Raw genomic sequence first — 26,765 nt, forward strand, 5'->3', positions numbered from 1 at the left:
AATTAATTTCTTCATTCTTTTTTAGATTTGAGATGATTTTTTTACATAAACAACTGGCTTTGTTCCTGACTGTATTTCTGCTGCAAAGCCAAGTTGTGGCTGAAGAGCGAGGTAGGAAATCTGATCAAAAACCACAAGTTATTCTACAATAATGAATGTTTTCAGCTAACACAATTATAGCAAAGTGTTTTTGGCATCTCTAAAAACAGAAGTCTGCTTCAGTATTTCAGTTCATTAACAATAAGGTCACCATCTGCGAGGCTGAGCTCAAACACATGAGAAAGCTACAGTTTCAGCTGTAAAAATGTCACAATAATCCAAAGCAAACACACACGTGAAATGTGAATGGTGATTGTGGAAGACAACATGGGAACACTTTGTATGTGTTCAAGTAAATTATTTACTGGCTTTTAGTTTGTTCAAGTTTATGGATGTACATTTTTGATTATTTGTTGCACAGAAATTTATGAAGATACACGACTATATGACATTTGTTTGCTTTTCTCGAAAACCAATGCAAACAATTCAGAATATGAGCAAATCAGATTAAGGCATGGACAAGCAAGACAATCTAAGAAGTAAACTCAGGGTAGAATAATTACTTATTATTGGAATTTCTCAAACACAAAAGAAAATTTCAATATTTGTTGAATTTGACGTTAGGATTTTTTTCAGTAGTAATTTCTGCAACACTCGTTAAATTGTTCCTGTTTATGACAGAGTTCCTCAATATATTTCATTATAAGACATGCATTTTCAGACTCAAAAGTCTTGAAACTTTCTTGATATTTCTTAGAATAAAGTCGTGGAAATTTCGCTGTAAAAAAATCTCCACAGTTTGTAGGTTCCACAAATAATAAAACAACACTTTGTTGAAATTGGCTTTCTGATTTTCAGAAGAGAAGAAGAAATGTTGATATATTTATTTTAGTTTGTAAAAAAATCCTAAAACAGCATATTTAGTTTTTTTTTTCCTTCCAACATTTTGGAGTGTTTTTATTTGTCTTTGTGGTGCTAATTCAGACTGATTTCAGAATCACTCTGGATTAAATTGGTGAAAATCACATGTTCTTGTATTAACATGAACATGTGATGTGTAAATTTAATATGCAGCTAAACCTAAAATGATTCCTACACTTCACAGATTTAGACCTGAAAAATTTTGGCCAAATTGTTAATCAATGTGAACCAACAGCATGAACTAAGAATGGATAGATATTTGTCCTTCAAAAATGGAAAAGGGAAAACATTAGGAAAATATTCTAAGCTGTTATATATTCTAAACTTTTTAGCTCAAGATCTAAAAAGTAAAACCAAACCAAACAAAAGTCCTTTGAATCACGCAGTAAAGAGTTACCACCTTGAGACACCAAGATCCCAATAGTCAGTCTGTCATGATAACACGACTGTCTCTTCAATGATAGAAACACCTGATGTACACAAACAAACAGACAAAACAGACTGGTTTTCTATGCTTTGTTCCAAAAACATAGAAATTTTTGTGGTAACATTTATGTTATGACAAGGTTCCTGCAGTAAGGATGCTAAAAGTTTCATTTTTAACATATTTTCATCTGACTGTCAGAAACGTCGCTCAGCCTGTGGGGGAAGGTGGCTGACCTGACTGGATCGAGCCACTGGATATTGAAGCGCCAGGTGTTCATCCCCGCTCTGCAGGAACTCACCGTCTGCCTTAATGTGAAGCTGAAGGTACTGCAGGGGAAGAAACTGTTCTTTTAAGCAGTATGCTATTCTGACTCATGACTTCATGATAACTAACTGATCATCTCCAGGTCAAAGGTTACACACCTTGGACAATCTTCATGTATCGTCATCCTGAGGTTCAGTACGCAGAGCTGGGGATGGGGGGAAAGAACGGGCGCTTGGTGGTTTGGCTGTTTGGAGAGGAATGGACCACTCAGGACATCAACCTCCAGTTGTTGCAGTGGTACTCCCTGTGCCTCACCTGGTCCCATACGAAGAACAGGCCTGCCCTCTATGTGAACGGGAACCTAATTAACATGACAGCAGGTGAGCTTTGCTTTGCTTTGAGTCATAAAACTGATTCACTGTTGCAGTTTTTGCCTGAGAGCAACTTTTCTGATTGCTCTCCTCTGTTTGTGCTTTCAGCTCATACAAACATCCCTCCGGTTACTGCATCACTGTGCTGCCAGCTGGCCCCAAATGGATCTCTCACACTCGGGGTCGGACACACCATCAACAACGGGAACATCGAGATCATTAAGTACGGCAGTATGTTGGGAAAAATTTCCCTTTTTCGAATGTGGGGGAGAGAACGAAGCAAGGAGGAAGTGACATCACTGAGCTGCACAGAGGGGGACCTGGTGAAGTGGGTGAGGAATAACTGGGACACAGTGAACTGTGACCCGATCCGTGACACCAGCCTGCAATGTGGTGAGTTTGTTTCTCAAAACTGAATCAGAATATGTTGTCATGTCAGAATCATTTACAGCTTTTTCAATTTTATCTCCATTAGATTCATATCCACCAGCTTTATTCTCAGAATAAACCCTGTCCAGCTCTGCTTCATGTAACAAATATAAAAGCCTTTCTACAAAATGCCCTCAATACAAATTTGCAACCATGATAAAGATTTGCAGAAGGTCTTAAAAAAAAAAAATCTTTCAGTTTGCATGTTCTCCCTGTGAATGGTGGGTTCTCTCCCGGTTCTCCGGCTTCCTCCCACAGTCCAAAAACATGACTGTCAGGTTAATTGGTTTCTCTAAATTCTCCCTAGGTGTGTGTGTGTGTGCATGGTTGTGTGTCCTGTCTGTTTCTGTGTTTTCAGACTGGTGACCTGTCCAGGGTGCAGTATGCATCTCGCCCAGAACATTAGCTGGAGATAGTGACGCGTACGGCTCGTTGAAATACTTCAACATATTTTTACTTAAATAAAAGCAAAAAGTAATCAACTAAGAAATTATTCAAGTAAGGGTAAAAATGTAGTTGGTAAAAAGTAACTGATCAAATTATTAATAATTTAATCTTGAAAAATTACATAATCAAAGGGACCAAAATATAAAGTTAAGTGGAAATTCCGTAATTTAAGCACGGAAATGACAATAATTTATTTAAGTAATAAAAAATAACAAAATCCGGCAAAATATGTTTTTTCTAAATCAGTTTCTTTTAATAAAAATTTGTGAAACTTTAACAAAAACGACAGGTGTCCAGACATTTTACTCAAGTAAGAGTATTAATACTTCATCATGAAATTACTGAAGTAAAAGTAAAATGTACAGCATAATAAAAATACTCAAAGTAAATTTTTTCCAAACATTTTACTCAAGTAAATTGAGTAAAAGTAACTGGTTACTACTCTGGTTTTATATGCAACATATGAATTTAACAATACTCCATTTTTAAAGTTTATTTAGGGGTATCGGAGTTAAAACGACAGTGAAAGTTACTGTCTGATTGTAAAAGAAAAGTATGTTAATCTTTTATTTTTATATTTATGTTAGTCAAATTAAAAATTCAAGTAATTTATATTGAAATTTCTTCTTGCAATGCGACAAAATGTAAAAAAGTTGAAGGTGTATGAAAACTTGTGCAGGGCACGGTGCCTCTTTACCAGGGGTGTAAATAAAAATGGACAGTGTTGTTAATGTCAGTTTTTATTGCCTCTCTGGTTTTAGTTTCTCACTGACTCTGAGGTTCAACATAAAGACGAGGAACAGCTAGTTTAACAGTTTGTAACCTGATTTCCTGTCTTTTATACAGAACAAACACAAGTTTGTCGTAAAAAGGTAATGAATCTGGGATATGTGAAATAAAAAGCTAGTAAACTTTCAGGATTTACACTCGTAAAATTTTATCTATGAAACTATATCAAATGTAAGCTTGTTTTCATCCATATATATACATATATATATATATATATATATATATGTTTACCTAACTGTAGGTTTATTTTTGGCAGAATGGTCCTTTTATGAGGTGAATCTCCAGTTTGTGATCAAGCGCAATGACAAAAACACGACTGAGCACTACATAGCCAGAGACATCGCACATCGCTGGGTAAGGAGAGCAAATATCATCTCTGTCTTTACAAGTTTTACTGCATATTTTGCAAGCAAATCTGAACGGACCTTTTCAAGATGTTACCAATAGTTTTGTTAAAGCTAGAATGTGTTAAAGAATAGAAGCACTTACAGAAATGAAAATAAACTTAGCAATATTAACAAATTTAAATGCTGATGTTATGACTGATGTTTGCATAGATTAATTTAAGGGGTTTGTAATTTGTTTTAGAATATTTTACCACAAGGTAAAATAATATTTTTGGTTGTTTGTTGATCCTGCAGCTCAGACAGGTTTTGCCAACTGAAATCTATTTACACAGAGTGTCTGTGTTTGAAGTAACCAGGTAAGGGAAAAAAAAGATCTCAGTTTACAACGTCAATATATTGCATACTTGCAATAAAACTCCTTTGGTGTATGCTACTGAAACTCTGCTTTTTAGTGGAACTATTGAACCGTAAGCAAAGTTTCTGTGATCTCTCATGCAGATCCGGCACAGAGGAACACATAAAAACTCCTTATGAAGATGGGCTGGTAAACACACAGCAAATTTTATATATACAAAACAAACCACATTAACTTCAAATGACTTTTTGTGATATCTCAGTTAATATGGCCCATCCACTCTTAATACTGGTTAATGTAAATTCAATTTTACAGTAACACAATAAATGCAAGAAATATAACCAAAACTTTTAAAATAAAATCTAAAATGTGTTTTTTCTGCTCCAGATGCAATGGGCTCCTGAAAATATTTCCAGGTAAAATCCATGTTTATTTAATACATACAAACAAACTTTGCTATGCAACAGTAAAGATTGTACTGATCACAATATTTTGACCACAGCCATTACATATAAGCAAAAACTTTACAATTCACCCTCACACTAAACTAAAACAATTATATTAAGAGTGTGACATGTCCTCATCACTTGTGATCATATTTGAGATTACTTGGGTCAGTTTTGGGCTGTGAATGGCATATTTAATGAAATATAAGATATAGATGTGAAGTGCAGGCTATGTTGAGATTTTTTTTCAAGCTTTCCTGCATTTCTCTGTAGAAACCCCGTTAACTTTCTCCTCACCCTGCAGGTTCCGCTGCCTTGTTTACACCAGCGTCATCCCAAAGTGGGACGTTGCGGCTGTTCAAGAAGAAATGTACATTGACCTTTCAAAAACCTACACTGACCCCAGCGGTCTGCTGCTGCTCCTAGCCATCACCAGCTCCATCTACACCACCCCTGTTGGTAGGAAAGAGCTCATAGTAGAAGCAGGATAATGTAGGAAACCTTCAAAATATCTGATGAATGGTTTCCCTTCCAGAAAGTTTTTCTATGACGACCATCAGCCCTCAGGTTGTCACGACAGTGTCCTCTCCTGTCACAACATCCACCTTTAAAACCACCATGACATCCTCTGCTTTCACCCAATTAACAACTCTGGAGACATCGACCATCAGCACAATTTCTGGTACCGAAGAAACCGCGACCAACGCCATCACCAGAACCCCTGGAAACGTCTCTGGTCGGTCTGGTAGCACGTTCCACAGTTTTGTTTTCTCTACATCCTGAGGAAAGCTTCTGATTCGTCTCAATCCTCTTAACAGAACTTTACTTTGAAGTCCAAATGAACGTCTCTATAACGGGAGACTGTGACCCACAACAGATCCTTCCCTATTGGGTACGTCTAAAAAAAAAAAAACAACAAAAAAAAAACAGCCAAAATCTTATTTAAAAAAATTAATCTCTTAGATGAATAATAAATTTGTCATTTCAGCTTAACATGAGTCTGCCTGATGACTTGATGATGGTGTTGGATCTGCAGCTGCTCCCCAAAACAGAAAGGTGTGTTATATGAGAAAACTATTACAACATCGTTTAACAACATTTATAGAAACTTTCAGAAATAAGTTAAAATCTGTCATTTTTTCAGACGCCATCCTGAAAGGAAACATCGCTCAAACCAAGTAAGTAAATGAAACTGTTTAAATCCAGTGTTTGCAGAATCCTGGATAAAAATTCTAATAAACATTCTTTATCGGTTTGCAAACGTACACAACAAAGCATATAAAAAATAACTTTAAGGAAATCTTTTTAATTGGACCAACATGTTTCTGGTCAGAAATCATAAGAAGGGTTTGGTTGTTATCATGCCAATAAATTCACTGATTATTGAGAAATTTACCAACACATTTTGACATTATTGTAAAAAAGTTGAAAAGTTAATAAAAATAGATTAGTAATACTAGTGATACTTCTCTAATATTTATTTATTATGTTTTGAGAAATGCCTGTCCAATTTATTGTCAGATTGTGAATCTGTTTGGACTGAAGACTCAAAAGAAAATCTTTTGTTTTTATAATCTTATTCAATTTGTGCAATGCAATAGTACCTCTGATAAGAAAATAGCCCCACATCATGATGCTGCTGCTGCCATACTTGGCAGTTAGTGCAAATGCTTCATCAGGTCTGAAAGCATCATCTTCCCTCCACCAAACATTCAATTTGTCATTGTGGCTAAAAGACTGAATGTGTTTGAGAAGCGACTTGTTAAAGGACATTAGAGCAAATAATAGTTGAATGTACATATTTATAATTTTTAAGACATTTCCATGTCTACAGTAAGTCCAAAAATGTAATGTAGCCCTTGCTCCACATTGAGGTTTATAGGGAGTAAACCCTTAGTTTACTCCCAAGAGCCTTATGCACAAACACACACACACAAAAAAAAATACAGTATAAATGACAAAACGCTCTCACAACCATAAAGTATCAACCAAAACATGATGTTCACTACTAAAAATATCAACTCCAATTCAAAACTATGCCCTAGTGTCTGCACACTAGGGCATAGCTTTTTATTTTATCAAAATAAAAGCATCAACTTAAAAACCGGAAGTCCCTATATTATACAAAATAAAACAAAGTAACTACAATAAGTGCTAAAAAAGGAATACAACAAATATGGAGCTTAATTTGGGGTTATTTACATGTAATCTTTAAAAATGTTGTGTTATGATTCCATTATAAAAAGAGAACTGTTCAAATGAATCATTAGAAGCTAAGAATGAAAATAGTAGTTCATCTCCATGGTGACTGCATATTATAAATGTCTAAGTAATTACAATTGCTGTATATTTATTTTCTTTAAACATTTTTTCTTATTTTTTTTACCAGGTGTTCCTAAATGAAGTCTCAAGGTACTGATTGTTCAAAATCGATGTGCAATAAAACGTTTCAAATGTAATTAAGTTAAGTGCAGCATAAAAATGCACATCTTCATTTGTGAATATTAGAGAACTTCCGTTCAATTTTACGTGAATTGCATTTCAATATTGGGATAAATCTCAAAATGTGTAAACAGCATTTCATAAGGACTTACATTCTGATCTTCTTTTCATGTTAATTCTTTAGATCTTCGCAGCTCATCGTTTTCCAGGTCCAAGTGTTGACGCATTTAGACCAAAATGAAATTGAAAACCAAATACAGAACTGTCTCCAGAGTCCCTATGACAATGGGTTGTTCTCTATAACAGCAGACGACATAAGGATATGTCCCATATGTAAGTACAGCTGAGGTTCTCACACCCTGATAACCAGCTGAAAAGCTGAAACTCTCTTACTAAATGTGTGTTTCCCTCTCAGCGGTCATTCAGTGTGCGGCCGAAGCCCAGCAGACCCTAAAAGGCCTGTTCCTGTGGCCTGACACTCTAGGAAGACAAAATGCTACGTATCCATGCCCCAAAGACCCTCGGTACTCTGCAACCCGACTTTGGTGAGACCTCTCAATATAAAGAGCTTCTGTGGTTTTTAAAAACTGATCACATGCTGCCTGGGCATTACGTGTCATCAGCAACATTTAGATAAAGGAGAAAACTGAAAATATACACGAGTTCAAAAGAATCAGGAGCTAAAAACCTTAATTTGAAAAGTCCTGCTGATTGTTATTAAAGTTGGATGTTACTGTGAAGCACAAATCCTTTCAGCAACATCAATATAATTCTTAATGGACCACAAAACTGGTGCGTCAGTAAAATCAGTGAGCGTGGCCTGACAGAGCCAACGAGCTTCAAACACACAGAAAACATCTGTTTTTCTTTCTGATATTTACAGATGATATCTAATAATTGACTCATTCATTTAGCTGAACAACTATCACTATTAATTTAATGCATCAACAAGTATAGGCCTATCTGAGTATTGATTATCTCTATTTGTACATATTTGCTCTGTTTGGTCCATGTTTTATGTTGACTCAGTGTCACAGATTTTACTAATGGCTCTGTTGTAAAAGACAATAAAGGGGAAAGTTAAATGATTTTCAGATTAAGCATTCCATTTTTATATTCCCATTCATATGGAAATATGAATGGGAATATAGATAGATATTATCTATTCCAGGATCTATTCTGTCCTGGAATAGATCTATTTGGAAGATCTATTCCAAATAGATCTTCAATCTATTTGGAAACAAATAGATTGAAGATGAAATATGAGTATAACGTCACAACCATCTCTTTTTTTGACAAGCAACATATTCTAAACATCCTTAGAAAATAAAGAAAAGCATTGAAATGCTTTCTACTTGTGTTTTTAAATGGTAATGGGTCTTAACAATTAAAAAATATTTTTTACAGTAAATTGTCCCAGAAGACTCACTGGATGGAGCCAAACCTTGAAGACTGCCCCCCAGTGGTGGAAACTATTCCTGATCTGGATCATGTTGAAGTCACTCCTGGTCTGTTAACATTTAAATCCATTCCTTTGTGTGTTCTTCATTTCTAGGATATCATTTTTAAAGTCTATTTAGTACTGAGTTTAAAAATGTTCAGTTCAAATCATACAGTTAATGTTAAAACTAATTACAATAATATGCTTAAAAACTGCACTTTATCTATACATCTGTCTGTTTATTTAATTTATTAGATCTGCCTAGAAATTTGTTGCGTTTTTAAAGTGTTTCAAAGTCTTGACAGTCACATTTGTTCTGTGGCGTCATTTATTTCCAGAAAATGCATTTGATGTGTTGAAGATGATTAAGGATTTAATGAGAAACCACTCCAGTCTCATCTACAAAGAGCTGGTCACAGTCCTCAACAAGCTGAAGGACATCATCAGCGTCAGCGTTGTCACACCAGATCTTGGCCAAGCTCTGATCAACGCCATTTCCAACATACTGGAGTCAGACAGCAACCTGGGGCCGTTTACAAACACGTACGGACGTGATGCAGGTTGAAGCATTCTAGTAAAACCTCAACTACGCTCAAATGTGTCTAAACGTGTAATGTGTGATCATTGCAGTATTCTGAACCTCACAGAGGAGGTGGGAGACAAAATGGTGGGTTACGAGGGCTCCTACACGCTTGGTGCTCGAGCTGTCGCTATCTCAGTGGTGGATGTGACTCCTGGACAGTTCAGCAGCCTGAGCTTTGGAGTTCTTTCTGATTGGTCCAGCAACAAACCTGAGGTAGTGAAACACCATTCATATCAGAAAATTCAGGTTTTAACTTGTGTCTCAGTTATTGAGAACGGAAAAAATAATACAATGATATAAAACAATGATGGGATTTTTTCTCTATAACACTCCTGGTGGTAATGTGGTAAAAAATATTGTACTATTTATTAAATGAAGAAAAACTATCCAAACAACCTGTGACATAAAAAGCCCCACCTTTCAACTGTCGTAATATATTTTTTCCAAAGGTTTTTGCATGGTTTTGTTTCTATTCATCACATCTTTACATCCAAACAGAAATATGCAGAACCTAATTCATTTGAATGAACTTAAACTATATTTACAGAGTACTCTACATTCATCTGATGTCCAGTCTACTATAATAGTTTGATGCATCAGAATATCACAACCAATACAGAAAATATATTGTAAAACAAAGTCCATCTTTAATAACACAAAGGTTATTGCTTTTAAAATCTTTAAAGCACTATCACAATTTTGATACTTGATTCTCCAGTTGTTCAAAAATAAATAATAAATATGAATATATTTATAAATGCAGTGTGGTTAAGGATATTTTTTTCTGTGTGGTGTAGATTTTTATTAACAGGTATCCATCAGACGGCACGGTGGCTTTCATTTCCCTGCCATCTGTCCTGCAGAACAACTTCCCACAAAACGGCCTGAACCAGAACCAACCTAGAATCCAGTTTCAGTTCTTTGCCAACCCACTACTCTTTAAGGTACACGATGCAGAAAACTGAATACTTGCAAGATTAAAAATAATTTTGTTCAAAGTGTCCTTTTATGGCTCTTTGTAAGAAAAGTGGTTGATGTTTATTGTCTCCAGTATCAGGTGAATGAAAAGGAGCCTTTCCTCAGCACCTTTGTGGTGTCAGCCAGTGTGTCCAACGCCAGCTCACCAATTAAAGACCTTCATGAAGAAGTTAAAGTCATGCTTCACCACCTGCACTCTGGCGCGGTAGAAGAAGCATATTAAAAACAATGTTACACCCTCCAGGAATGAATAAATGAGATTATCATGAGTTTATTTTATACTTTTCAGCATGGTAGACAAGTGCAGTGTGTGTACTGGAACTTCAATAAAAACAGTAGGTCTTTTTTCAAATGGAAAATTTCTTTAATACTGAAGAGAAATTGATTTTCAGAAATTATTGTTGACATCTAGACGGACACGGGGGCTGGGATGATCACGGCTGCCGAAAATATAACAGCACCCCCGAATACACAACGTGTCTCTGCGATCATCTCACACACTTTGGAGTTCTTCTGGTACGAATCCTTTGGTACAGATATTTTTATTTATAGAAAGCTCCACCACTTAGGTGCCAGAGTCAGAGCTAAAATGTGAAGCTTTTAGCACTTTAATGTTAAAAGCATTAAATCGTAGTAATATTTGCAGTTGTAAAAACCCAGTAAGGCAGCTAAGCTAAGATTTGGGCAGCAGAGGGCACTCAGAGTTTAGTTTTTGGAAAATGAAAAGCTATCTTTGACTGAATAGTTTTTGATTTTCAAATGATTTGAAAAAATAAGACAAAAAACTAAAACACCATTATTTTTAAATCAAGCAAAACATATCGAGTTTCTTTCTTTTAAATAATATCGATGTGTCTACAACTTGGACACATTTTTGATTTCTGCCAAACTATTTGAACTACAATTTAGTTCAGATACTGTGGGATATGTGCAGCGTCTGCCAAAAGTTTTCCCACCCTTTAAACTTTTTCTAATGCTTTCCCCATCAAAACCATAAGCTTAAATATATTTTGTTATGTTTTTACAACTGAAATGTACAATTTGAACTGCGTGCAGAACACTAAGGCGAAAACCAACACTAAGTGTAAACCTGAACACAGTGTTCCAGCTGTGGTGGTGGCAGCATCATGCTGGGGGAAAGAAATTTTTCAATGGTGAAAAGGAAGCAGGATCTAAACACAGATCAAGAATAAAAAGAAAACCTAGTAGGAAAAATTAGGACAGAAATTCAAGTTTCAGCAGAGCAATAAGCCGAGATAAACAGGAAGAGCTGCAGCAGGAAAACTCAAGACCTAAATCCAATTGAAAACCTATGAAAACGCTTCAAAAGGACTGGAGACGCTGTCTGAAGCCAGCAGAGGCATTTAGTGAAGAAAATGTTGAAATATTTTCCGTCTCTGTTCTGTTCTGTAGGACGTGTCCAGGACTCAGCTGGACCCGCTCCATGAACAGATCCTGACTATTATCACATATGTTGGCTGCGGAGTCTCCTCCCTGTTCTTAGGAATCACCATTCTCACATACATAGCCTTTGAGTAAGTTGTGTCAAGATTAATAAAATATACTTTCAAATTATTCTACATTTTTTTTAATCTTTAATATGTCTTCTCTTCTTCGTTGACGCTCATTCCCATTGATTTAGAAAGCTTCGTAGAGACTACCCTGCTCAGATCCTCATAAATCTCTCTCTAGCCCTGCTGGGATTGAACCTGATGTTTCTGGTCAACTCCTGGTTGTCCTCCTGGAGTGTTTACGGTCTCTGTGTGGCAGCAGCCTCCCTGCTGCACTACTTCCTCCTAGCATCCTTCACCTGGATGGGATTAGAGGCTGTCAACATGTACTTTGCCCTGGTTAAAGTCTTCAATGTCTATGTTCCTTTGTATATCCTCAAGTTTTGTGCTCTGGGATGGGGTAAGCCAATTAAAGCTTAATTCCAATTAGTAGCTCAATAATTACAATTTAATTGCAAGGTGTTTTAACAGTCACTTGTTGGGGTTTTAACTCTTCGTCAGGTATTCCTCTGGTGATCTGCATCGTGGTTCTCATTGTGGATCGGGATGCATACGGTAGTTTCTCTGGGAATGCTGAGCACACTTTCCAACCTTTGGACAACTCTGATAACTTGTAAGATATTGGTCTGGTGTGAGTTTATCTTTCATAGTTTAATTTATTTTAAAGAACCTGTCTGAGTTACATACTGTAGCTGCAGAAAAAGTTTAGTTTCCTTGCATACTCATATATTTTATATGTAAATTGTGGGACTGAACAAGCACGTTGTCTGCAGTATTTCCTTCTTTGTCCTTTGCACCGTAACATTTAGTCAATTTGTCAACAGCTGCTGGCTTCAAGATAATGTGACATATTATGTGTCGGTGGTTGCCTACGCTGGGTTGATCTTTCTCTTCAACATCGGGGTAAATATCATTTAATTTTATGCACACATTTTCAGTTTTGTTCAGAATAGATCATTATTGCAGAGCTGTTTTGTTTTGAAAAGTCCTTAAGCATATAAAACTATCAGAAAGTTCATAATTTAAATAGACAATAAACAACCTGTTCTACAACAAGTCAGCGATTTGGACAAAATTACCTTTTATTGTCTGAAATTATACATATTTTTCTGTAAGTTTAAAATGTTTTTATGGATCTCTCATCAGGTCTTTATGGTGGTTCTGATTCAGATCCGCCGCATGCGGTTCAACAGCCCGGCCGGGACCCGGAGGGGGGTGCTGCAGGACCTGAAGGGAGCTGCCAGTCTCACCTTTCTACTCGGGCTAACATGGACTGTAGGTTTCTTTACCTGGGTACCAGCGAGGGTAGTTCTGCTGTACCTGTTTGCGGGACTCAACACCCTGCAAGGTGAGTTCTGTCTTGTGCAGAGAAAGTGAGACATTGGATAAAGCAGCTTTTGAACATGACAATGTTTCTTTGCTTACATTTCTAATGAGGTTTTTGACATAAAACTCCCATCATATGCTGGCAACAACACAAGTAATCAACACATTCAAAGAAATCTAAGCAAAATAAATAAAGTTATAGGCAAACAAAAAATGCAATTACACATGGGATAAATATTGAACATACTACCCATCAACCAGATTCTCTGTACAGGAACCCTAAGATTTTTCCCACAAAGTATTCAATCACCAATATCAGGAAGTTGTTTATTATTTATCTCTTTCCTTTTAATTTTTTACACCTATCTTAATTTGCTTTGATTTCATTGTGGATTACTTGGGTTGTTGTCAATATGGGCGTCAATTTTAGGTCAATGGCCTCATTAGAAATAATTAAGCAGAGAAAAACGTAGATGTGTTCAATACTTTTACTAATGAGTTGGAAAAAGCGATCAGCATGAATATCATAAGTTTGATCATGTATTTAACCAGGTCCTTTTTATGGGTGATCTATATAGACATAAAGACTCAAACACAAAGTTTATGCTCTAAGTGAACATTTGGACCAGGCAGGCTTTGAGGGATGGAGTACAGCGGCTGTAGTTTTTTCAGTGAACTCTTGAATCCTTGTCTTTTGTTCCCTCAATGAGCGAACGATTCTCTACAGGTTTTTTAAAAACTCTGTTTCTTCCAGGACTTTTTGTCTTCCTGTTCCACTGTCTGATGAAGGAGAATGTGAGAAAACAGTGGAGGGTTCATCTTTGCTTTGGCCGATATCGACTGGAGGAGCACTCTGGTACTAACACTCAACATAACACACTGGGGATGGTTTTATTTGCCTGAATCAGTTTGTAGCTATTTGCATTGAACGGAGTTCCTATTAATGTAATATATTAAGCATTTTGTATGCTGCATGAGTCAAATGTTCACATTTTTCCAGAGGGTTTTGATCACATTCTGGCCATCTACAATGTTGGAGCTCAATGTTGCCATTTTCTGCAAGACATAAAACATTCTGTGGGTCATTTCACAACATTTTTTGGTCATTTGTGCTAATTTAGACAAACTACTTCAAACTGTACATTGTACATGTAATATCTGGAGAGGATTATCCAACATTAAATCTAAATTCTTTAAACCACTTCTTGTAATTAATTTCATCTTTTTTTATTGGAGAAAACAGTTTTGTTTTGCATGTATATACATCCAAGGTGAAAAATTTTATCTACTAATACATTTAAATAATGTGTAAGATTCACTTTAGACATTTAAATGCAGCTCCAATACTTGTTTGACCCACAAATGCACGCCTTACAAATGTGGCACCATTATTTTTTTCGTTTGCTTTTTGATAATGAAACAAACATTTTTTCATAATCTGAGTTTTTTTTTTTTCCATTTTGCGAGAATTGGAAATCCATGCATTTAAATATTTAAAAAAAAATCTGGATAGGAATACTGAAAGAAACACAAGGATTGATTTCATTTTGACTGTGTCTGGGATCTTCTTTTTGTTTCTTTGTTTTTAGAGTGGAGCAATTCAGCATCAGTTCGAGTACTTGCAAAGCCCAAAGAAAAGTTTTTAAGAGCAGCGATTCCGTCCGTCCGTTCTGTCAAGTCCAACTCCACAGACAGTACTTCGGCCTCTTCCGACTCCAGCCAGAGAGACTCATCCTGCAGGAGGCCAAACCTCGGTGAGCAAACCAAGCAGAATCTCTCGCAGCATGCAGCTAGTTTGGATAAACTTACAAGATCAATTTGACTTTAAAAACATAGAATAAGTAATGATAAGCCACAAGGTTTTCCTGGTGCTTCTGCAGCTGGAATCACATTTAAGGTCACTGCTTGAATTAATGACACTGCGCTGACATTAAATAATTACAATCTTTTGTAATGAGGCAGACTTAAACCAAGCTAAATGGACATGACTGTTGCATCTCATGAAACACTTCCTTCTCAATTTGACAGTTCAATTTAAGCCAAATCCCCTGGTGCACACACCTAACAGACATAAAAACTATCCATTCCTCTCACCTCTAAATGGTTCATATGTTTAATTATCTTGTAGATCTCTTTGTGAACAGCCTGGTTCTTCCTCGAGCCCAGACCAGAGCCCCAGATACAGAATCTCTGAACCCGACATCTGGATAAACGACCAGCCACAGCAATAAAACAACCACCCAAAGTGCTAACCTGCACACATCCCATCGTTTACTCGCATCTCTTTCAGAGGCAACAGATGTCTACATTTAAGCAGTGCACACAGCATCGGCTTCATTAGCTAATTTTTCCACAGTGCTGTTGTTGGTTTTGTTTCTGCTAAATATTGTAAAAGAGCCTGTAATTTCGAAGAGAGGAGCGGTTGCATCAGTACCAAGGAGGAGTTGGTTGCCAAGCAACTGGTGAGAGGAGCGATGGTGACAATGAACTGTGAAACATTTGGTGTAAAAGAAAAATAATAAAATCCAAAATTTAAGGTGGCAGGTTTGGCCCCTATTTATTCTTTGCTCAATTTTTAAACGTTTTGATAATTTCTCAGTTGCTTTATGTACAAATTATGTCTGTGGAGATTTTTAGGGCAGCTTTGTTCTTGTGTAAATTCTGACACCTTTTGTTTGTTTAGCATATGGTGGTTTTCAGCTACTCATTTTAGTGATTTCCTCCCTATGAAAGGCATATTAATCACTGTCTCTGCCAATATATGTCTGTGTCTGTGTGTACACCAGTAAACTTAGTAATGTTTATGTACAAAAAAAAAAAAAAAAATCAGTGACAAATGAAATTAAAATTCCATGAAACATGACTAATATTCCTATTTCTTTTCTCTATTGTCTCAAGTTTTGCCATATTTAAACAATGTTTTTATTACACACTGTGACAATGTAATCAATACATTTTGTAAAGATGTAATTTTCTAGATTACAAGATTTGTGGTTACAGGTACATCTAATTCAATTAGAAAACAATACAATTAACATTAACTTCTTTTAATTTTGCATTTTAGTTGCAATAGCAGCAATAAAAGGGTTTTTAAAAAAAACTTTTGCATTTTATGACTCATGTTCATAGGAAACACTGCTGACTAGAGGGATGACTGGAAGCTAGTCACCAAAGCCCTCCAAAAAACTGGCGACTCACTGAACGCTGCATTAAAGCAGTTTGCTGGAAAGTTGAGTGGAAGGAAAAGAGTGCGATGGAAAAAGTCAGAGCACAGCAATGAATTTACCAGAAAACATTTAGAACAATTCCAGATTTCCACTGCTGACTAATTTTATGTAGACATTTCATTTCCCAGGAGAACCTGGATGCTGCTTACAGTCAGAAGTATCAATATCTGCTTTACTGACTGCAATATCACTGAGCTTGACTGACAGCAAATTCACCCGGACCTAAACCACAGAGCCTGACGAGTGGAGAGGAGTTTCAGACACCAGAGCAGCAACCAATCTGGGCTTCTGTAACACCTCAGCAGTCACACTGCATCAGTACAGCATCGCATGCAAGAAGACAATATAAATGTATAAATGGTACTTTATACCAACAGTTTTCAAAGAGCAAAAATTCCTGTTGAGCATTTAACTAGTCTCATGCAAACACACTGAAATATTTTAATTTACTTATTTTTATTTTAGAATAAATACTTCAATCATTCTCTAATCAACTGAGCTGCAGCTGCATTTTGTTATAATTGAACTGTTTTCACAACTACAACCATCAAAATATTTTCACTTATTTTAATATATTTGATTATTCAAAACTGAAAGTAAATGATTGAACATCTTTGTCATCCCGTCAGCTTTCCATGCAGATCTATAGAGGAATAATGTTTCATTCCCCCGACATGGCAGAGAAAATCTTCCCCATTTTAAATCTGAGCCCTTAAGCAAAGCATTTCCACCCACAAATCAAGCAAACTGATTTCTTCTGCAAACTGTTGGCTCTTGTTTATCTTCCATAAACACCTACACAAACTGAAAGCTCCTGTGCCAAACAACCAAACAAACAATTACTTTTCAAATTAGCATGCGAATAAAAGCACTAAAAGAACAATAACTCCAATCTCAGGATGAGCTTCAATAAACTTCTATGTAATCCGTTTGTAGAAAAGTGTTTAAGCGCTGAAGCAATCCACGAGCTTTTTTGAATTCCAGGGCCCGGCCTGGTTGCTCAGGAAGCGCTGCTTGATCAGATCTTTCACCGTCTGGTAGATGGTAGCTTCCACCTGTGGAAAAAAGCCAACACAAAAACATTTAGTGGTGTTGTAAATACCAGCTGGGAATCATATGAATCCTAAATACATTTCTGAAATAACAGTACATGTTTGCAGTGTTGTGCTTTTCTGCCATCATTTTTAAACTTTCCTTTTAAACTTTACATTAAGTGAATTTTCAAACCATTAAAGCCATTCACTCCATTCATAACTGAAGATTTTCAGCTGTTGTGCATGAACAGAATCAAGTATACATTAAAGAGGAACTTTCAATTTCCTGTTGACTAAAACTGTACAAGATAAACCACAATTAATTTATTTATTTTAAGGACGTAAAATGATCAAAAAACAGAATCTCTGTTAAGGACGTCAAGTTCCAGTTTAAATAAATAATCATTACTTATTTTACTTTTAATGCCATCAGAAGCGGCACAAAATATGAATGCAGTCCACTCACCTTGACACTGTGGTAGGTGGGCAGCTCCACCAGGTAGCTGTGCCCACCCAGCACTGCAACTCGCTGGAAATACCTGTAGAGGGCTCTCTTGCAAAGTCTGCTGGTGAAGCTGGGCCCATTCACCGAAGGAGAACTAGGAAACAAATAAGACCACAAGAAATATTAATATTCCCAGTCAGGTATTAACAGAGCAGTAATAAGCTTGCTCTAATGCTGATGGAGGAGAGGACAGAGAGATAAAATGGTAGCTTGATTTTGCCTAAAGACGACGATCATAACTGCATTAAATTCAGTGTCACATTTAGGGCACCATTCTTAATGTCTTCAACCTCCATTTGAAAGAAAAATGCCTCTGCTCCAGCACATCAGGGTGTTGAAATACTTTTACAGTATTAAAGCGCCGTGTGGCGTTTCTCCAGCCGAATAAGAAAAGAGAAGGTTTCCTGCAGGCGGCACTTACTGTGGTTGGAAGAAATGAAGTGGAACCCCAGGAGGAGACTATTATGACTTATTTTAAACGTAGATAAAAATAAGAAACCTCAGCCATATATAAGAACAAACTGATTTTAGCAGACTACAGCGGACCTACAATCTATTTTCTATAATACATTATTGGTTAATATAGAACCAATAACGTAGAAATGTGAAATTAGCAGGTATTGAATACTTTTATTACATTGCATTTTTTACTTACTTTTTTCTAATATGCGTTATTATGGTTATTTTTTTTTAATAAATGTATAATTTTTATTAGCTATTTTATTACATTTAGAATGTTCACATTGATATTTCTATTCACATTGTCAAATATTTAAATCTAAAGTTTTATGCAACAATAGAAAAATATATATATTCCAAAGTGTCCATACAAGAATTCATAATTAGATTCAAGCCAAAGTTAAAAAAACAAAACAAAAACAAAACAATTAACTGCTTTACAGATGTGCCATCAGGATTTTACTGGATTAAATCCAGTTTTCTACTGAGGCCTGATGAGCTACTTTTGGTCCAAAAGGCCCCAAATACATTAACTCATCAGTCAAAACTCTGTCAGTCAATAATTAAAAGTAAACATACAAAAAAAACAAAAACAAATAGTGAGGCAGATCCCTACATACATATAGTGTCTAAATTCTAAAAACAAAATATTTAATTTATTTATTATTAAATAGAGTTTCACCAACTCTATTTAAGAGTTTTTAAAACCATTCTGAATAAAATTTAAAACTTGTATCACAACAGACATGTACAAAACAATTTATTTAGGACACAGACTGTAAAACGTCTGGGGGTTTTCTGCAGCTCTTGGCGGCAGTTTTGTGCTTTCCACATGGCATATGGCGCTCTAAAGCCTTAACTCAATCAGTGCCAAACCTTTCTGCACAGGAAGCAACGAGCTTTGCATGGGTTGGCAATAGAAGTGAGCCAGCAGCAAAGATGAACATCAGGCAGCAGATAAATTTACACTTATCTATGAAAGACGCAAAACAAACCAGAGAGCTAGCAAGCAATAGCAGCTAGATAAAAGTAGCTTTAACCGCCTCGAGTCACAGAACATAATGAGTGAAGTAGTCAATTTAAGGCTTTAATTTCAGATACTTTATACATTTTTTAAACATTTATGCACAACAGAACATACACAAATATGAAGGTCATTAAACAGCACCTAGGATTAATCAGTTGTGGTGCATTCAGGTGGTTTGGACTATGGTGGAGCATTAAAATAGCTAAACAAACAGCAAATTGATAGATTTCCATTGCTGGTAAATTGATTGATGCATTACTTCTAAAAAAATAAAAATTACAATCTACTGCAAAGAACACAAGATTTTACTAAGTATTTTAATCTAGTTTGTAGTTCAAATATCTTAGTACACTTTAAATAAAAATAACTAATTTACAAATAACTTTTAAGCAAGATTTAGGAGCTTTTTTGTTTAAAGTGAATAATTCCTTAATATTTCCATTGGCAGATTATTGCACTTATAACATGGAAAAAATGTCTTGTTATATGTGAAATTATCAGCCAACGTGACTAGAACTTGTTCACCAATATTAATGAATTATTAAGTTATCTTAGTCGTATTTCAACTGTACAGATATTTTTACACTAGAAACTACACCAAAATTACGTGGTAAGATTTTGTATGTTTGCAGTATATGAGATTCCCAGGGTTTGCTAACGCTTCCTATTGGTGTCATCTATAGATTAACCGTACAGCCAACTGGAGAAAATCTGGACAGGCAGCGGAATAATGTGCGAGAAAAGAGCGATCCGGTTCTGTCAGTGGAAAGAGGGCAGGAGCTGCGGGTCATACAGGACCAGTTAAACAAGTACAACCTTCTGCCACCATCCATTAACCGGAAGTAACTTCAGGAAGGTAAGGAAGAAAAGCTAGAGGACAGGAGGGCATTAATAATAACTTTACATTTCTTTTATCTAATGGTGAGCACAAAAAGATGACATCACCCTTCAATGACAGTGCCTTTGCTGCTGTCCAGAACTTCAATGTCTTCATCTCCAAGACACCAGTTGATGCTGAGGTTGTCATGCATCTGGGACGTCTCCGCCGGGCCCACATAGTCGCCGGACAGGAAGAGGATGTCCTGTTTCTTGTAGGACAGAGGCAGAATCCCTTCCCATCCATCACCCAGTCGCTTGTTGGTGATGTCAGATACTTCTTCATTAAAAATCGTCTGACCTCCTAAACAAAAGCAGTTCAGGTTTAAAGGGAAAGACGACTGTTCTAATAGATGCATAAGTCATCTTAACTTATATCAAGCGGCTTTGTTAAGAATTTGATGTCTATATTTTACCTTGCAAATAACTTTGCTTGATTAAAATAAAAATTTTACAAAGTCCTATCAAATTAACTGAAGTTTGAGGTTGTAATGTAACAAAATGTGGCAAAATTCAAGATTGTGAATACTTTATGTATCAGTTCATAAAAGCCTTTAAACTAATCAAACAGCAACACGTTTCATAAAACTTCACATGCAAAACATACAAATAAAATGCATAAAACCACATGTTTTAAAACTATAAAATATAAAGTGACTATTAAATTTCTTTACCTAGCACTATGGTGGTGATGTAAAGCGGCTGAATGAAGTGGCTCAATAATGCGCCCTGAACTCCAATGACGGTCCAGCAACATAATTTATCACTTCCAGAGACGCAGCACACTTTGGCCCCCCACAGGCCCGGGTCCAGGTAAGCCACTGGTACCAGCAGGCCCTTGGTGTGGTACTGTAGCTTTAAATTGGTCCAACAGTTGTTCCCCGAGCTCCTAAACATCAAGTTACATAATATTTGTCATTTAAAGGCTCTTCTCAACAAGAGCAAATGATTATCTGAATCACAAGTGCTTCCTGTCAGGTATTCATCTCCAATATGTCAAATTTCTAAGAGAATAATAAAAAAAAAAGACAAATGCTGAGTAGTCAGCTTTACTTGAAGTAGAAGTTCTTGGCGGCTCCCTCAGGACACTGGTTGGTGTAGAGATGGAGGCTGATTTTGGGTTTGAGCTGCAGCTGATGACTGTTGGTGCTGCTCTCAAAAATACAACTCTGCTTGGCTGTTGGATCGGCTTCAAAGAACAGCAAAAGTTGTTTGTATAGAAACCTGAACAGAAGCCAGAAAAAAATATTTCTCCACAACAGTGTCTTGAATGAATCACATCAGCACCAAAGCGAGCACTTTGATCTAGTCTGCCAGTCTGAGCTTCTCTCTGAATATTAAAGAAATGCACTTAAACATTTCAGGAGGATAGAAAGCTGGCAGGCTGGATGAAAAAGCTAAGAAGAGTAGATGGATCATAGAAAGCAAAATGAATAAAAAGGTAATAGAAGGATATATATGTGATAGAAGGGTGGATAAATCTTTTACTTAACAGGATAGGTCTAGATTTGGTACATTAGGTGAAGGCTGTCTCCATCTTGAGCACTCTACCAGTTCCACACTTAACAATGAGCTCTCCACAGACTTGCATGAGATATTATTAAATGACCAAAGGGGCATTTAGCACCTCAGGAGAGCCCTTCTAGCGATGATTATGGCGTGGCAGTCGTGGATCATCATGCCGCTGTAGCACAGCCAGCCGCTGCAGCACGAGCGCCCAGTTCCCATCGCCACAACCTTATACTGCTGACATGGACGACCCGTTATATCCATGACCTCTGTGGAGAAATTAAACGATTACATAAACGAGACATTTTTAATTACTGAATCCATAGTGTGCCGGAAGCTCACCACTTATCAGGACGAATGCTGCCATGTGACTTTTACAGCCGTAAAAATCTGGATACATTCTTAGGAGGACGTCAAACTTCTCGCTGCTTAAAGCTGCCATGTGACTCTTGTGCCACTCCATTTGCCAAACTATGAGAAAAACCAAAGATCTAAACTGTCAGACATCATTATCACTGAATAGGACTTTGACTGTACAGGTAAGACTAATGAACACATTTGTTGTTTGCAGCAGTTAGTGCATTTAAAATACGTTAATCAAAAAAAATGCATCAGTGGAAATGTTTTGGACAAGAACAGAGATGTGAGACAAAAAGACTCAAAATGTGGTCAAGTTTACGTTTTGAAAGTAGTGTCCAGTTCTTCACTGCCTTTAGGACAAAGAGACAAAGGCCAGCAGTTCTATAGACAAGCTGCAGATGACTGAACAGGTCACACTGACACTTCATTCATTACTTCACTTCTACACAGACAGAACTCCACCTTCAGTCCCAGTACTCTCATATGTGATCTGGAGGTCGTTGAGCCGGTCCATTAGAAACTCTTCATCTGAGACTGTGCTTGCAACGGGAGACAAACCGCGGAGAGAGAAAACCCCTGCTTCTTCAAAATCTTCATCCTGAAACGAGGAAACCAAGCAAAAAGCTTCGGCCTTTATCCTTCTTTCTCTACAGTTGGTCAATAACGGCCATCAAAATACTGAAGATTAACTTCTCCTGTGTGTGACTTAAGGTACTTCAAGCTAAACTTAAAACGACTGCAATATCCTCAGAAAACATAAATATATACAAATAAATTATTTGCAATCTTTTCTATGTTCTGGCCAATTTTCTTCCTCTTTAAATTAAAATGTTATAGCTTTTAGAAGTTACATTTGCAAAATCTTTATGTTGATAAGAGATTTTTAAAAGCAGAAAGACAAACATTCACCATACAATCATTGCACATAATACTACAGTCATCAGATTTTATATGTTTTGAGTTTCCATACTTTATTTTTTAACCACACTTATTTTTAAATGAGAGTCATTATATCCCAGAACTCCACTTCAAAAATCAACTGCCTATGAAACTGGCAGCAGCTTTTAGTGGTAATTGCTTTCTATTTCTGGTAGCATTCTGACTATAAATGATCCCCAAAATACAATTCAAATTTTGGCACAAACATCCTAAAAAAATGTCGAGCACAAAGTGTGTGGGTTAATTATGGTATTCAGTGTGACATTTTCTTTAGCCCAAAGAAGGAGAGTTGGTGTGATTGCTAAAATTAATGAGGATCAGAAGTTTCTATCTTTTCTTCTGACACACCAAACATTGGATGTGGTGAACTAGTGTGTTTGTAGTTTGTGACAAATTTTCTCTACATGCAGATTGAGGTTTACATGTCAATGTTTTCTTCTGTCTTTAATTAATATGGACCAACTTTGTCTCAAATAAAGGTGAATTCAACTACATGAAATCTATAAATATATTTAGACATTTGCTGTTCTGGAAGCCTTTCTCACTGTTTTTTTTACGATTTATTTAGTTTTTGTTTTACCTCATTTTCCAGGAACAAGTCATCAGAATCAAGCAGATTTTTTCTGATGAGGATGGGAGAAGTCTCATTTGATCTGTCGTCACCTTCATAAACTACAGATTCCTGTTTGTGGTTTGAGTCTCCAGTAGCAAGTGCATCATTTCTATGGAGCAAAAAGAATCAAAATGTTTAACCTTATGTTTTGTTTTTTTTTTTGGTGAAAAACTTTCAGGAAGATTTCAATTCCTTTTATAGTTTTGATTTAAAAAGGTAGACTTTAAGCCCTGCGACAGACTGGCGACCTGTCCAGGGTGACCCCGCCTCTCGCCCGGAACGTAGCTGGAGAGGAACCAGCAACCCTCCCGACCCCATTAGGGACAAGAGTGAACAGAAAATGGATGGACGTTGGTAAACTTTAAACAAAAACAATATTAGAAGACTTGTATTTTTCTTATTGGTTTTAGAAGCTAAGGCGCAAAATGTGAATCCGTCAAATCTGTATAAAAGTAAAAGTCGAAAAATAAAAATCAATGGCTACATTTCATGCAAATTTGTTTCAGTAAATAAAACAAATGCTTCAGATGTTTTGGTTTCAGTTTAAATTATTTGTTAGAATATCAGCAAGATTAGAAAAACCGGTCAAGACAAGCATATTTTAGCTGTATAAAAAAACAGTAACAACTTTGCTCCTTTTTAGTACAAGTACTTTTATCTTCTTATACCCAGTAACCTTACAAGGATAAGTAAGTATAGACAACGGCTGAATGGATGGTGCATAGAACATAATAAAGTCAAAGTGGTAATTTAACATCCCAAGTATATGAATAGCAAAGCAATAGCAAGCAAAATAATACTCAACTATAGTAAAAAAACAAAAAAAAAAAAACAAAGATAAAAAATTTACTGTGGTTAGATGATAAAGAAACAAAAATATGTTTACATACTACATCGCAAAACAAATAATAACTGTACCAGAATTAAAATGACATCAACAAATATTTCCACTTCAACAAAGCAACAAAAGAGAGATGGTACTCCTCATCTCATTACCTCAGTCCTACTGCGCTGCCATGAACTGCTGCATCCTCTGCCAAGTGGACTTCATGAGGATGATGGTGCAAACCTGGCTCAAAGTCTGGTTTTAGGGACCTAAACATTGCACTACCGCCTCTTGGACTGTATTTAAATAATTCTTGATCTGACATGTTGGTCAAGGAGCCTGAAGGAAATTGAACAACACTGGTGTTAGTGTTATGCATTTGAAGAGCAAGAATAACAGTCTAAATCAGGGGTGTCAAACTCCAGTCCTCAAGGGCCACTGCAACTTTTAGATGTGCCTCTGCTGCACCACACCTGAATAGAATAATTAGGTCATTTGGAAGGCACTGGAGAACTGATCTACACAAGGAGGAGGTAATTAAGCCATTTCATTCCAGTGTTTTGTACCTGTGGCACATCTAAAAACTGCAGGATACCGGCCCTGGAGGACTGGAGTTTGACACTTGTGGTCTAAATGATAAAACACTAGTTTCAAGAGTGGATTTTTTTTAATTTCATTGTTGGACAGGACTATCATTCCAAATAACATTTTTTAGCAAATTGGATTTTCAAGAATCCCTGTTGACAGCATGGAGGGAAAACTCCCTAATTTCCATTCAGCAGCTAATCTTTCACCTCCAATTTGCAAGGTAGCAGCAGAAAATGTCATTTTGGTCCAACAAGCACATGCTTGATTTTCCTGGAGCTGAATGGGACTTTTAAAAACTGTCCAATGCTCGCTTAGCTCTCTTTTTGAGGGGTTGTTCATTCATCAGCACACTTTTATGGTCATCCATTTAAAAATAACAAATATGAACCGAGTATTTATAAGTTTATACGTATATTACAGAAAGAAAAGGAAGATAAGAACGCATGGAAGTAAAAAAAAAAACGAGAAAGAAGCAATAGAGGAAGAATAGACAGAAAAGGAAATCTTCCTTTTCTTTCAAGTTTATCAGGAAGGACATCTTTAAGACAATTAATTTGAGAAAACACATTTTCAATACCATAATTTATTTTGCCCTCTGACTTGAAAACAACTTACCTTAAATATTTTCCAGACCGGTGAAAAGTGTGTACGATCCTGTATTAAAATGTTTTATTAGCGTTAGCAAAATACAGGTTAGATCCAAAAACTACCAAACCTATGATACATTAATCAAGCAAGATTATATACTTTTCAATAAAGAGAAAAATATAAATTCCAAAGCACAAAGAATATGAAAATATTACTTACTTGCAGCAGTATTCCCTTAAACTCGGCACTTTACTTTGATAGTTGCTATTTTTTGATCTGAACTTGATTAGCTAACTTCGGGTAGCTAGCTAAAGCAAGTTGCAAGGACAAAAACTAAAAGCTCAAATAAAAACTCACATATTTCGCCACTTCACATGTTAAACAAAACTACTAACTTCGTTTATCATTAAATGCTCGGAGTATTTTCTCCCCACCAGTAAATGATTGAAGTTGCTCTCCGATGCTGCTAAGCTAACAAGCTAAACTTTTCCACACTCACAGACGCACTGTTCATCTCTGACATTTAAAATTTGAAAGTCTGAATGACTCTGCAGTTTTTCCAAACTCTGAAACTTCTAGACATGCAGTTCAAATGTTACCTGGACAAATAAATGAGTCCCCGACACTGAAGACAGGAGATGTGGCGCTTGTTTCTGAGAAGTTGCTGGTAGAAGGTCAAAATGGCAGCTTTACACGGTAAAGGAAGGAAACTTTAAACGTCATTCTTCGTTTAAAAACATTTCAATTCTAAATCATTTTTATTAAAATGCCCGCCAGTCTCCAAATTAGAGATATTATACGTAGATTAATTGGGTACATTTGCATTTGCAACAATTTACATCAATATAAAAAGACAAACCAGGGCCAAACACATGAAATCAGATTGAATACTACAATTTATTCAACACTGAGTTTGACATACAAAAATCATAGAATCAGACCTTGAAGGAGGAAATGCCGCTTATCTGTCAAATTTACCCTATCAACACAAACGCCTGCAGAGAGAGTTGCAGCATATTGGAAACCAGCAAAGATAAAAATCCCATTCAAGTAATATGGGTCTTCTGCTTGGGTGTGCTCCTGCATGGCTGCAGACTG

General features: G+C 36.3%; 2 protein-coding genes and 1 long non-coding RNA gene across 4 annotated transcripts; 2 read left to right on the forward strand and 1 right to left on the reverse strand.

Moving 5' to 3' along the window:
* Positions 1 to 5,470: 5,470 nt before the first annotated feature.
* Positions 5,471 to 5,891, forward strand: LOC122844600. The gene is made up of 3 exons (XR_006372897.1): positions 5,471 to 5,571; positions 5,654 to 5,727; positions 5,824 to 5,891. It is a non-coding gene; the product is annotated as an uncharacterized LOC122844600 (long non-coding RNA).
* Positions 5,892 to 7,179: 1,288 nt separating this feature from the next.
* Positions 7,180 to 15,647, forward strand: LOC122844599 (adhesion G-protein coupled receptor G2-like). The gene is made up of 18 exons (XM_044140227.1): positions 7,180 to 7,247; positions 7,462 to 7,610; positions 7,693 to 7,822; positions 8,685 to 8,785; positions 9,057 to 9,261; positions 9,349 to 9,514; positions 10,099 to 10,245; positions 10,353 to 10,484; positions 10,569 to 10,614; positions 10,692 to 10,795; positions 11,693 to 11,814; positions 11,922 to 12,190; positions 12,292 to 12,403; positions 12,615 to 12,693; positions 12,937 to 13,138; positions 13,871 to 13,972; positions 14,706 to 14,870; positions 15,245 to 15,647. Exons 4-18 carry the CDS (start codon positions 8,710 to 8,712, stop codon positions 15,325 to 15,327), a joined length of 2,010 nt encoding a protein of 669 aa, XP_043996162.1. The 5' UTR covers positions 7,180 to 7,247; positions 7,462 to 7,610; positions 7,693 to 7,822; positions 8,685 to 8,709; the 3' UTR covers positions 15,328 to 15,647.
* Positions 15,648 to 16,393: 746 nt separating this feature from the next.
* On the reverse strand, positions 16,394 to 26,375 carry adad2 (adenosine deaminase domain containing 2). Of its 2 annotated transcripts, none has more exons than XM_044140229.1 (12): positions 26,267 to 26,375; positions 25,695 to 25,733; positions 24,662 to 24,830; positions 23,633 to 23,774; positions 22,576 to 22,711; positions 22,096 to 22,224; positions 21,872 to 22,022; positions 21,298 to 21,468; positions 20,919 to 21,133; positions 20,314 to 20,548; positions 17,844 to 17,976; positions 16,394 to 17,398 (listed from the first exon to the last, which is right to left on the reverse strand). In XM_044140229.1, the coding sequence occupies exons 3-12, from the start codon at positions 24,814 to 24,816 to the stop codon at positions 17,288 to 17,290; spliced, it is 1,578 nt and encodes a 525-aa protein (XP_043996164.1). In that variant the 5' UTR covers positions 24,817 to 24,830; positions 25,695 to 25,733; positions 26,267 to 26,375; the 3' UTR covers positions 16,394 to 17,287. The 2 variants fall into 2 exon arrangements, with proteins under 2 accessions (XP_043996164.1, XP_043996163.1); XM_044140228.1 differs by lacking the exon at positions 26,267 to 26,375 and adding an exon at positions 25,887 to 26,234.
* Between the last annotated feature and the right edge of the window lie 390 nt (positions 26,376 to 26,765).

This window comes from Gambusia affinis, linkage group LG15, assembly GCF_019740435.1.
Source record: "Gambusia affinis linkage group LG15, SWU_Gaff_1.0, whole genome shotgun sequence".
NCBI classification, from domain to species: domain Eukaryota; kingdom Metazoa; phylum Chordata; class Actinopteri; order Cyprinodontiformes; family Poeciliidae; genus Gambusia; species Gambusia affinis.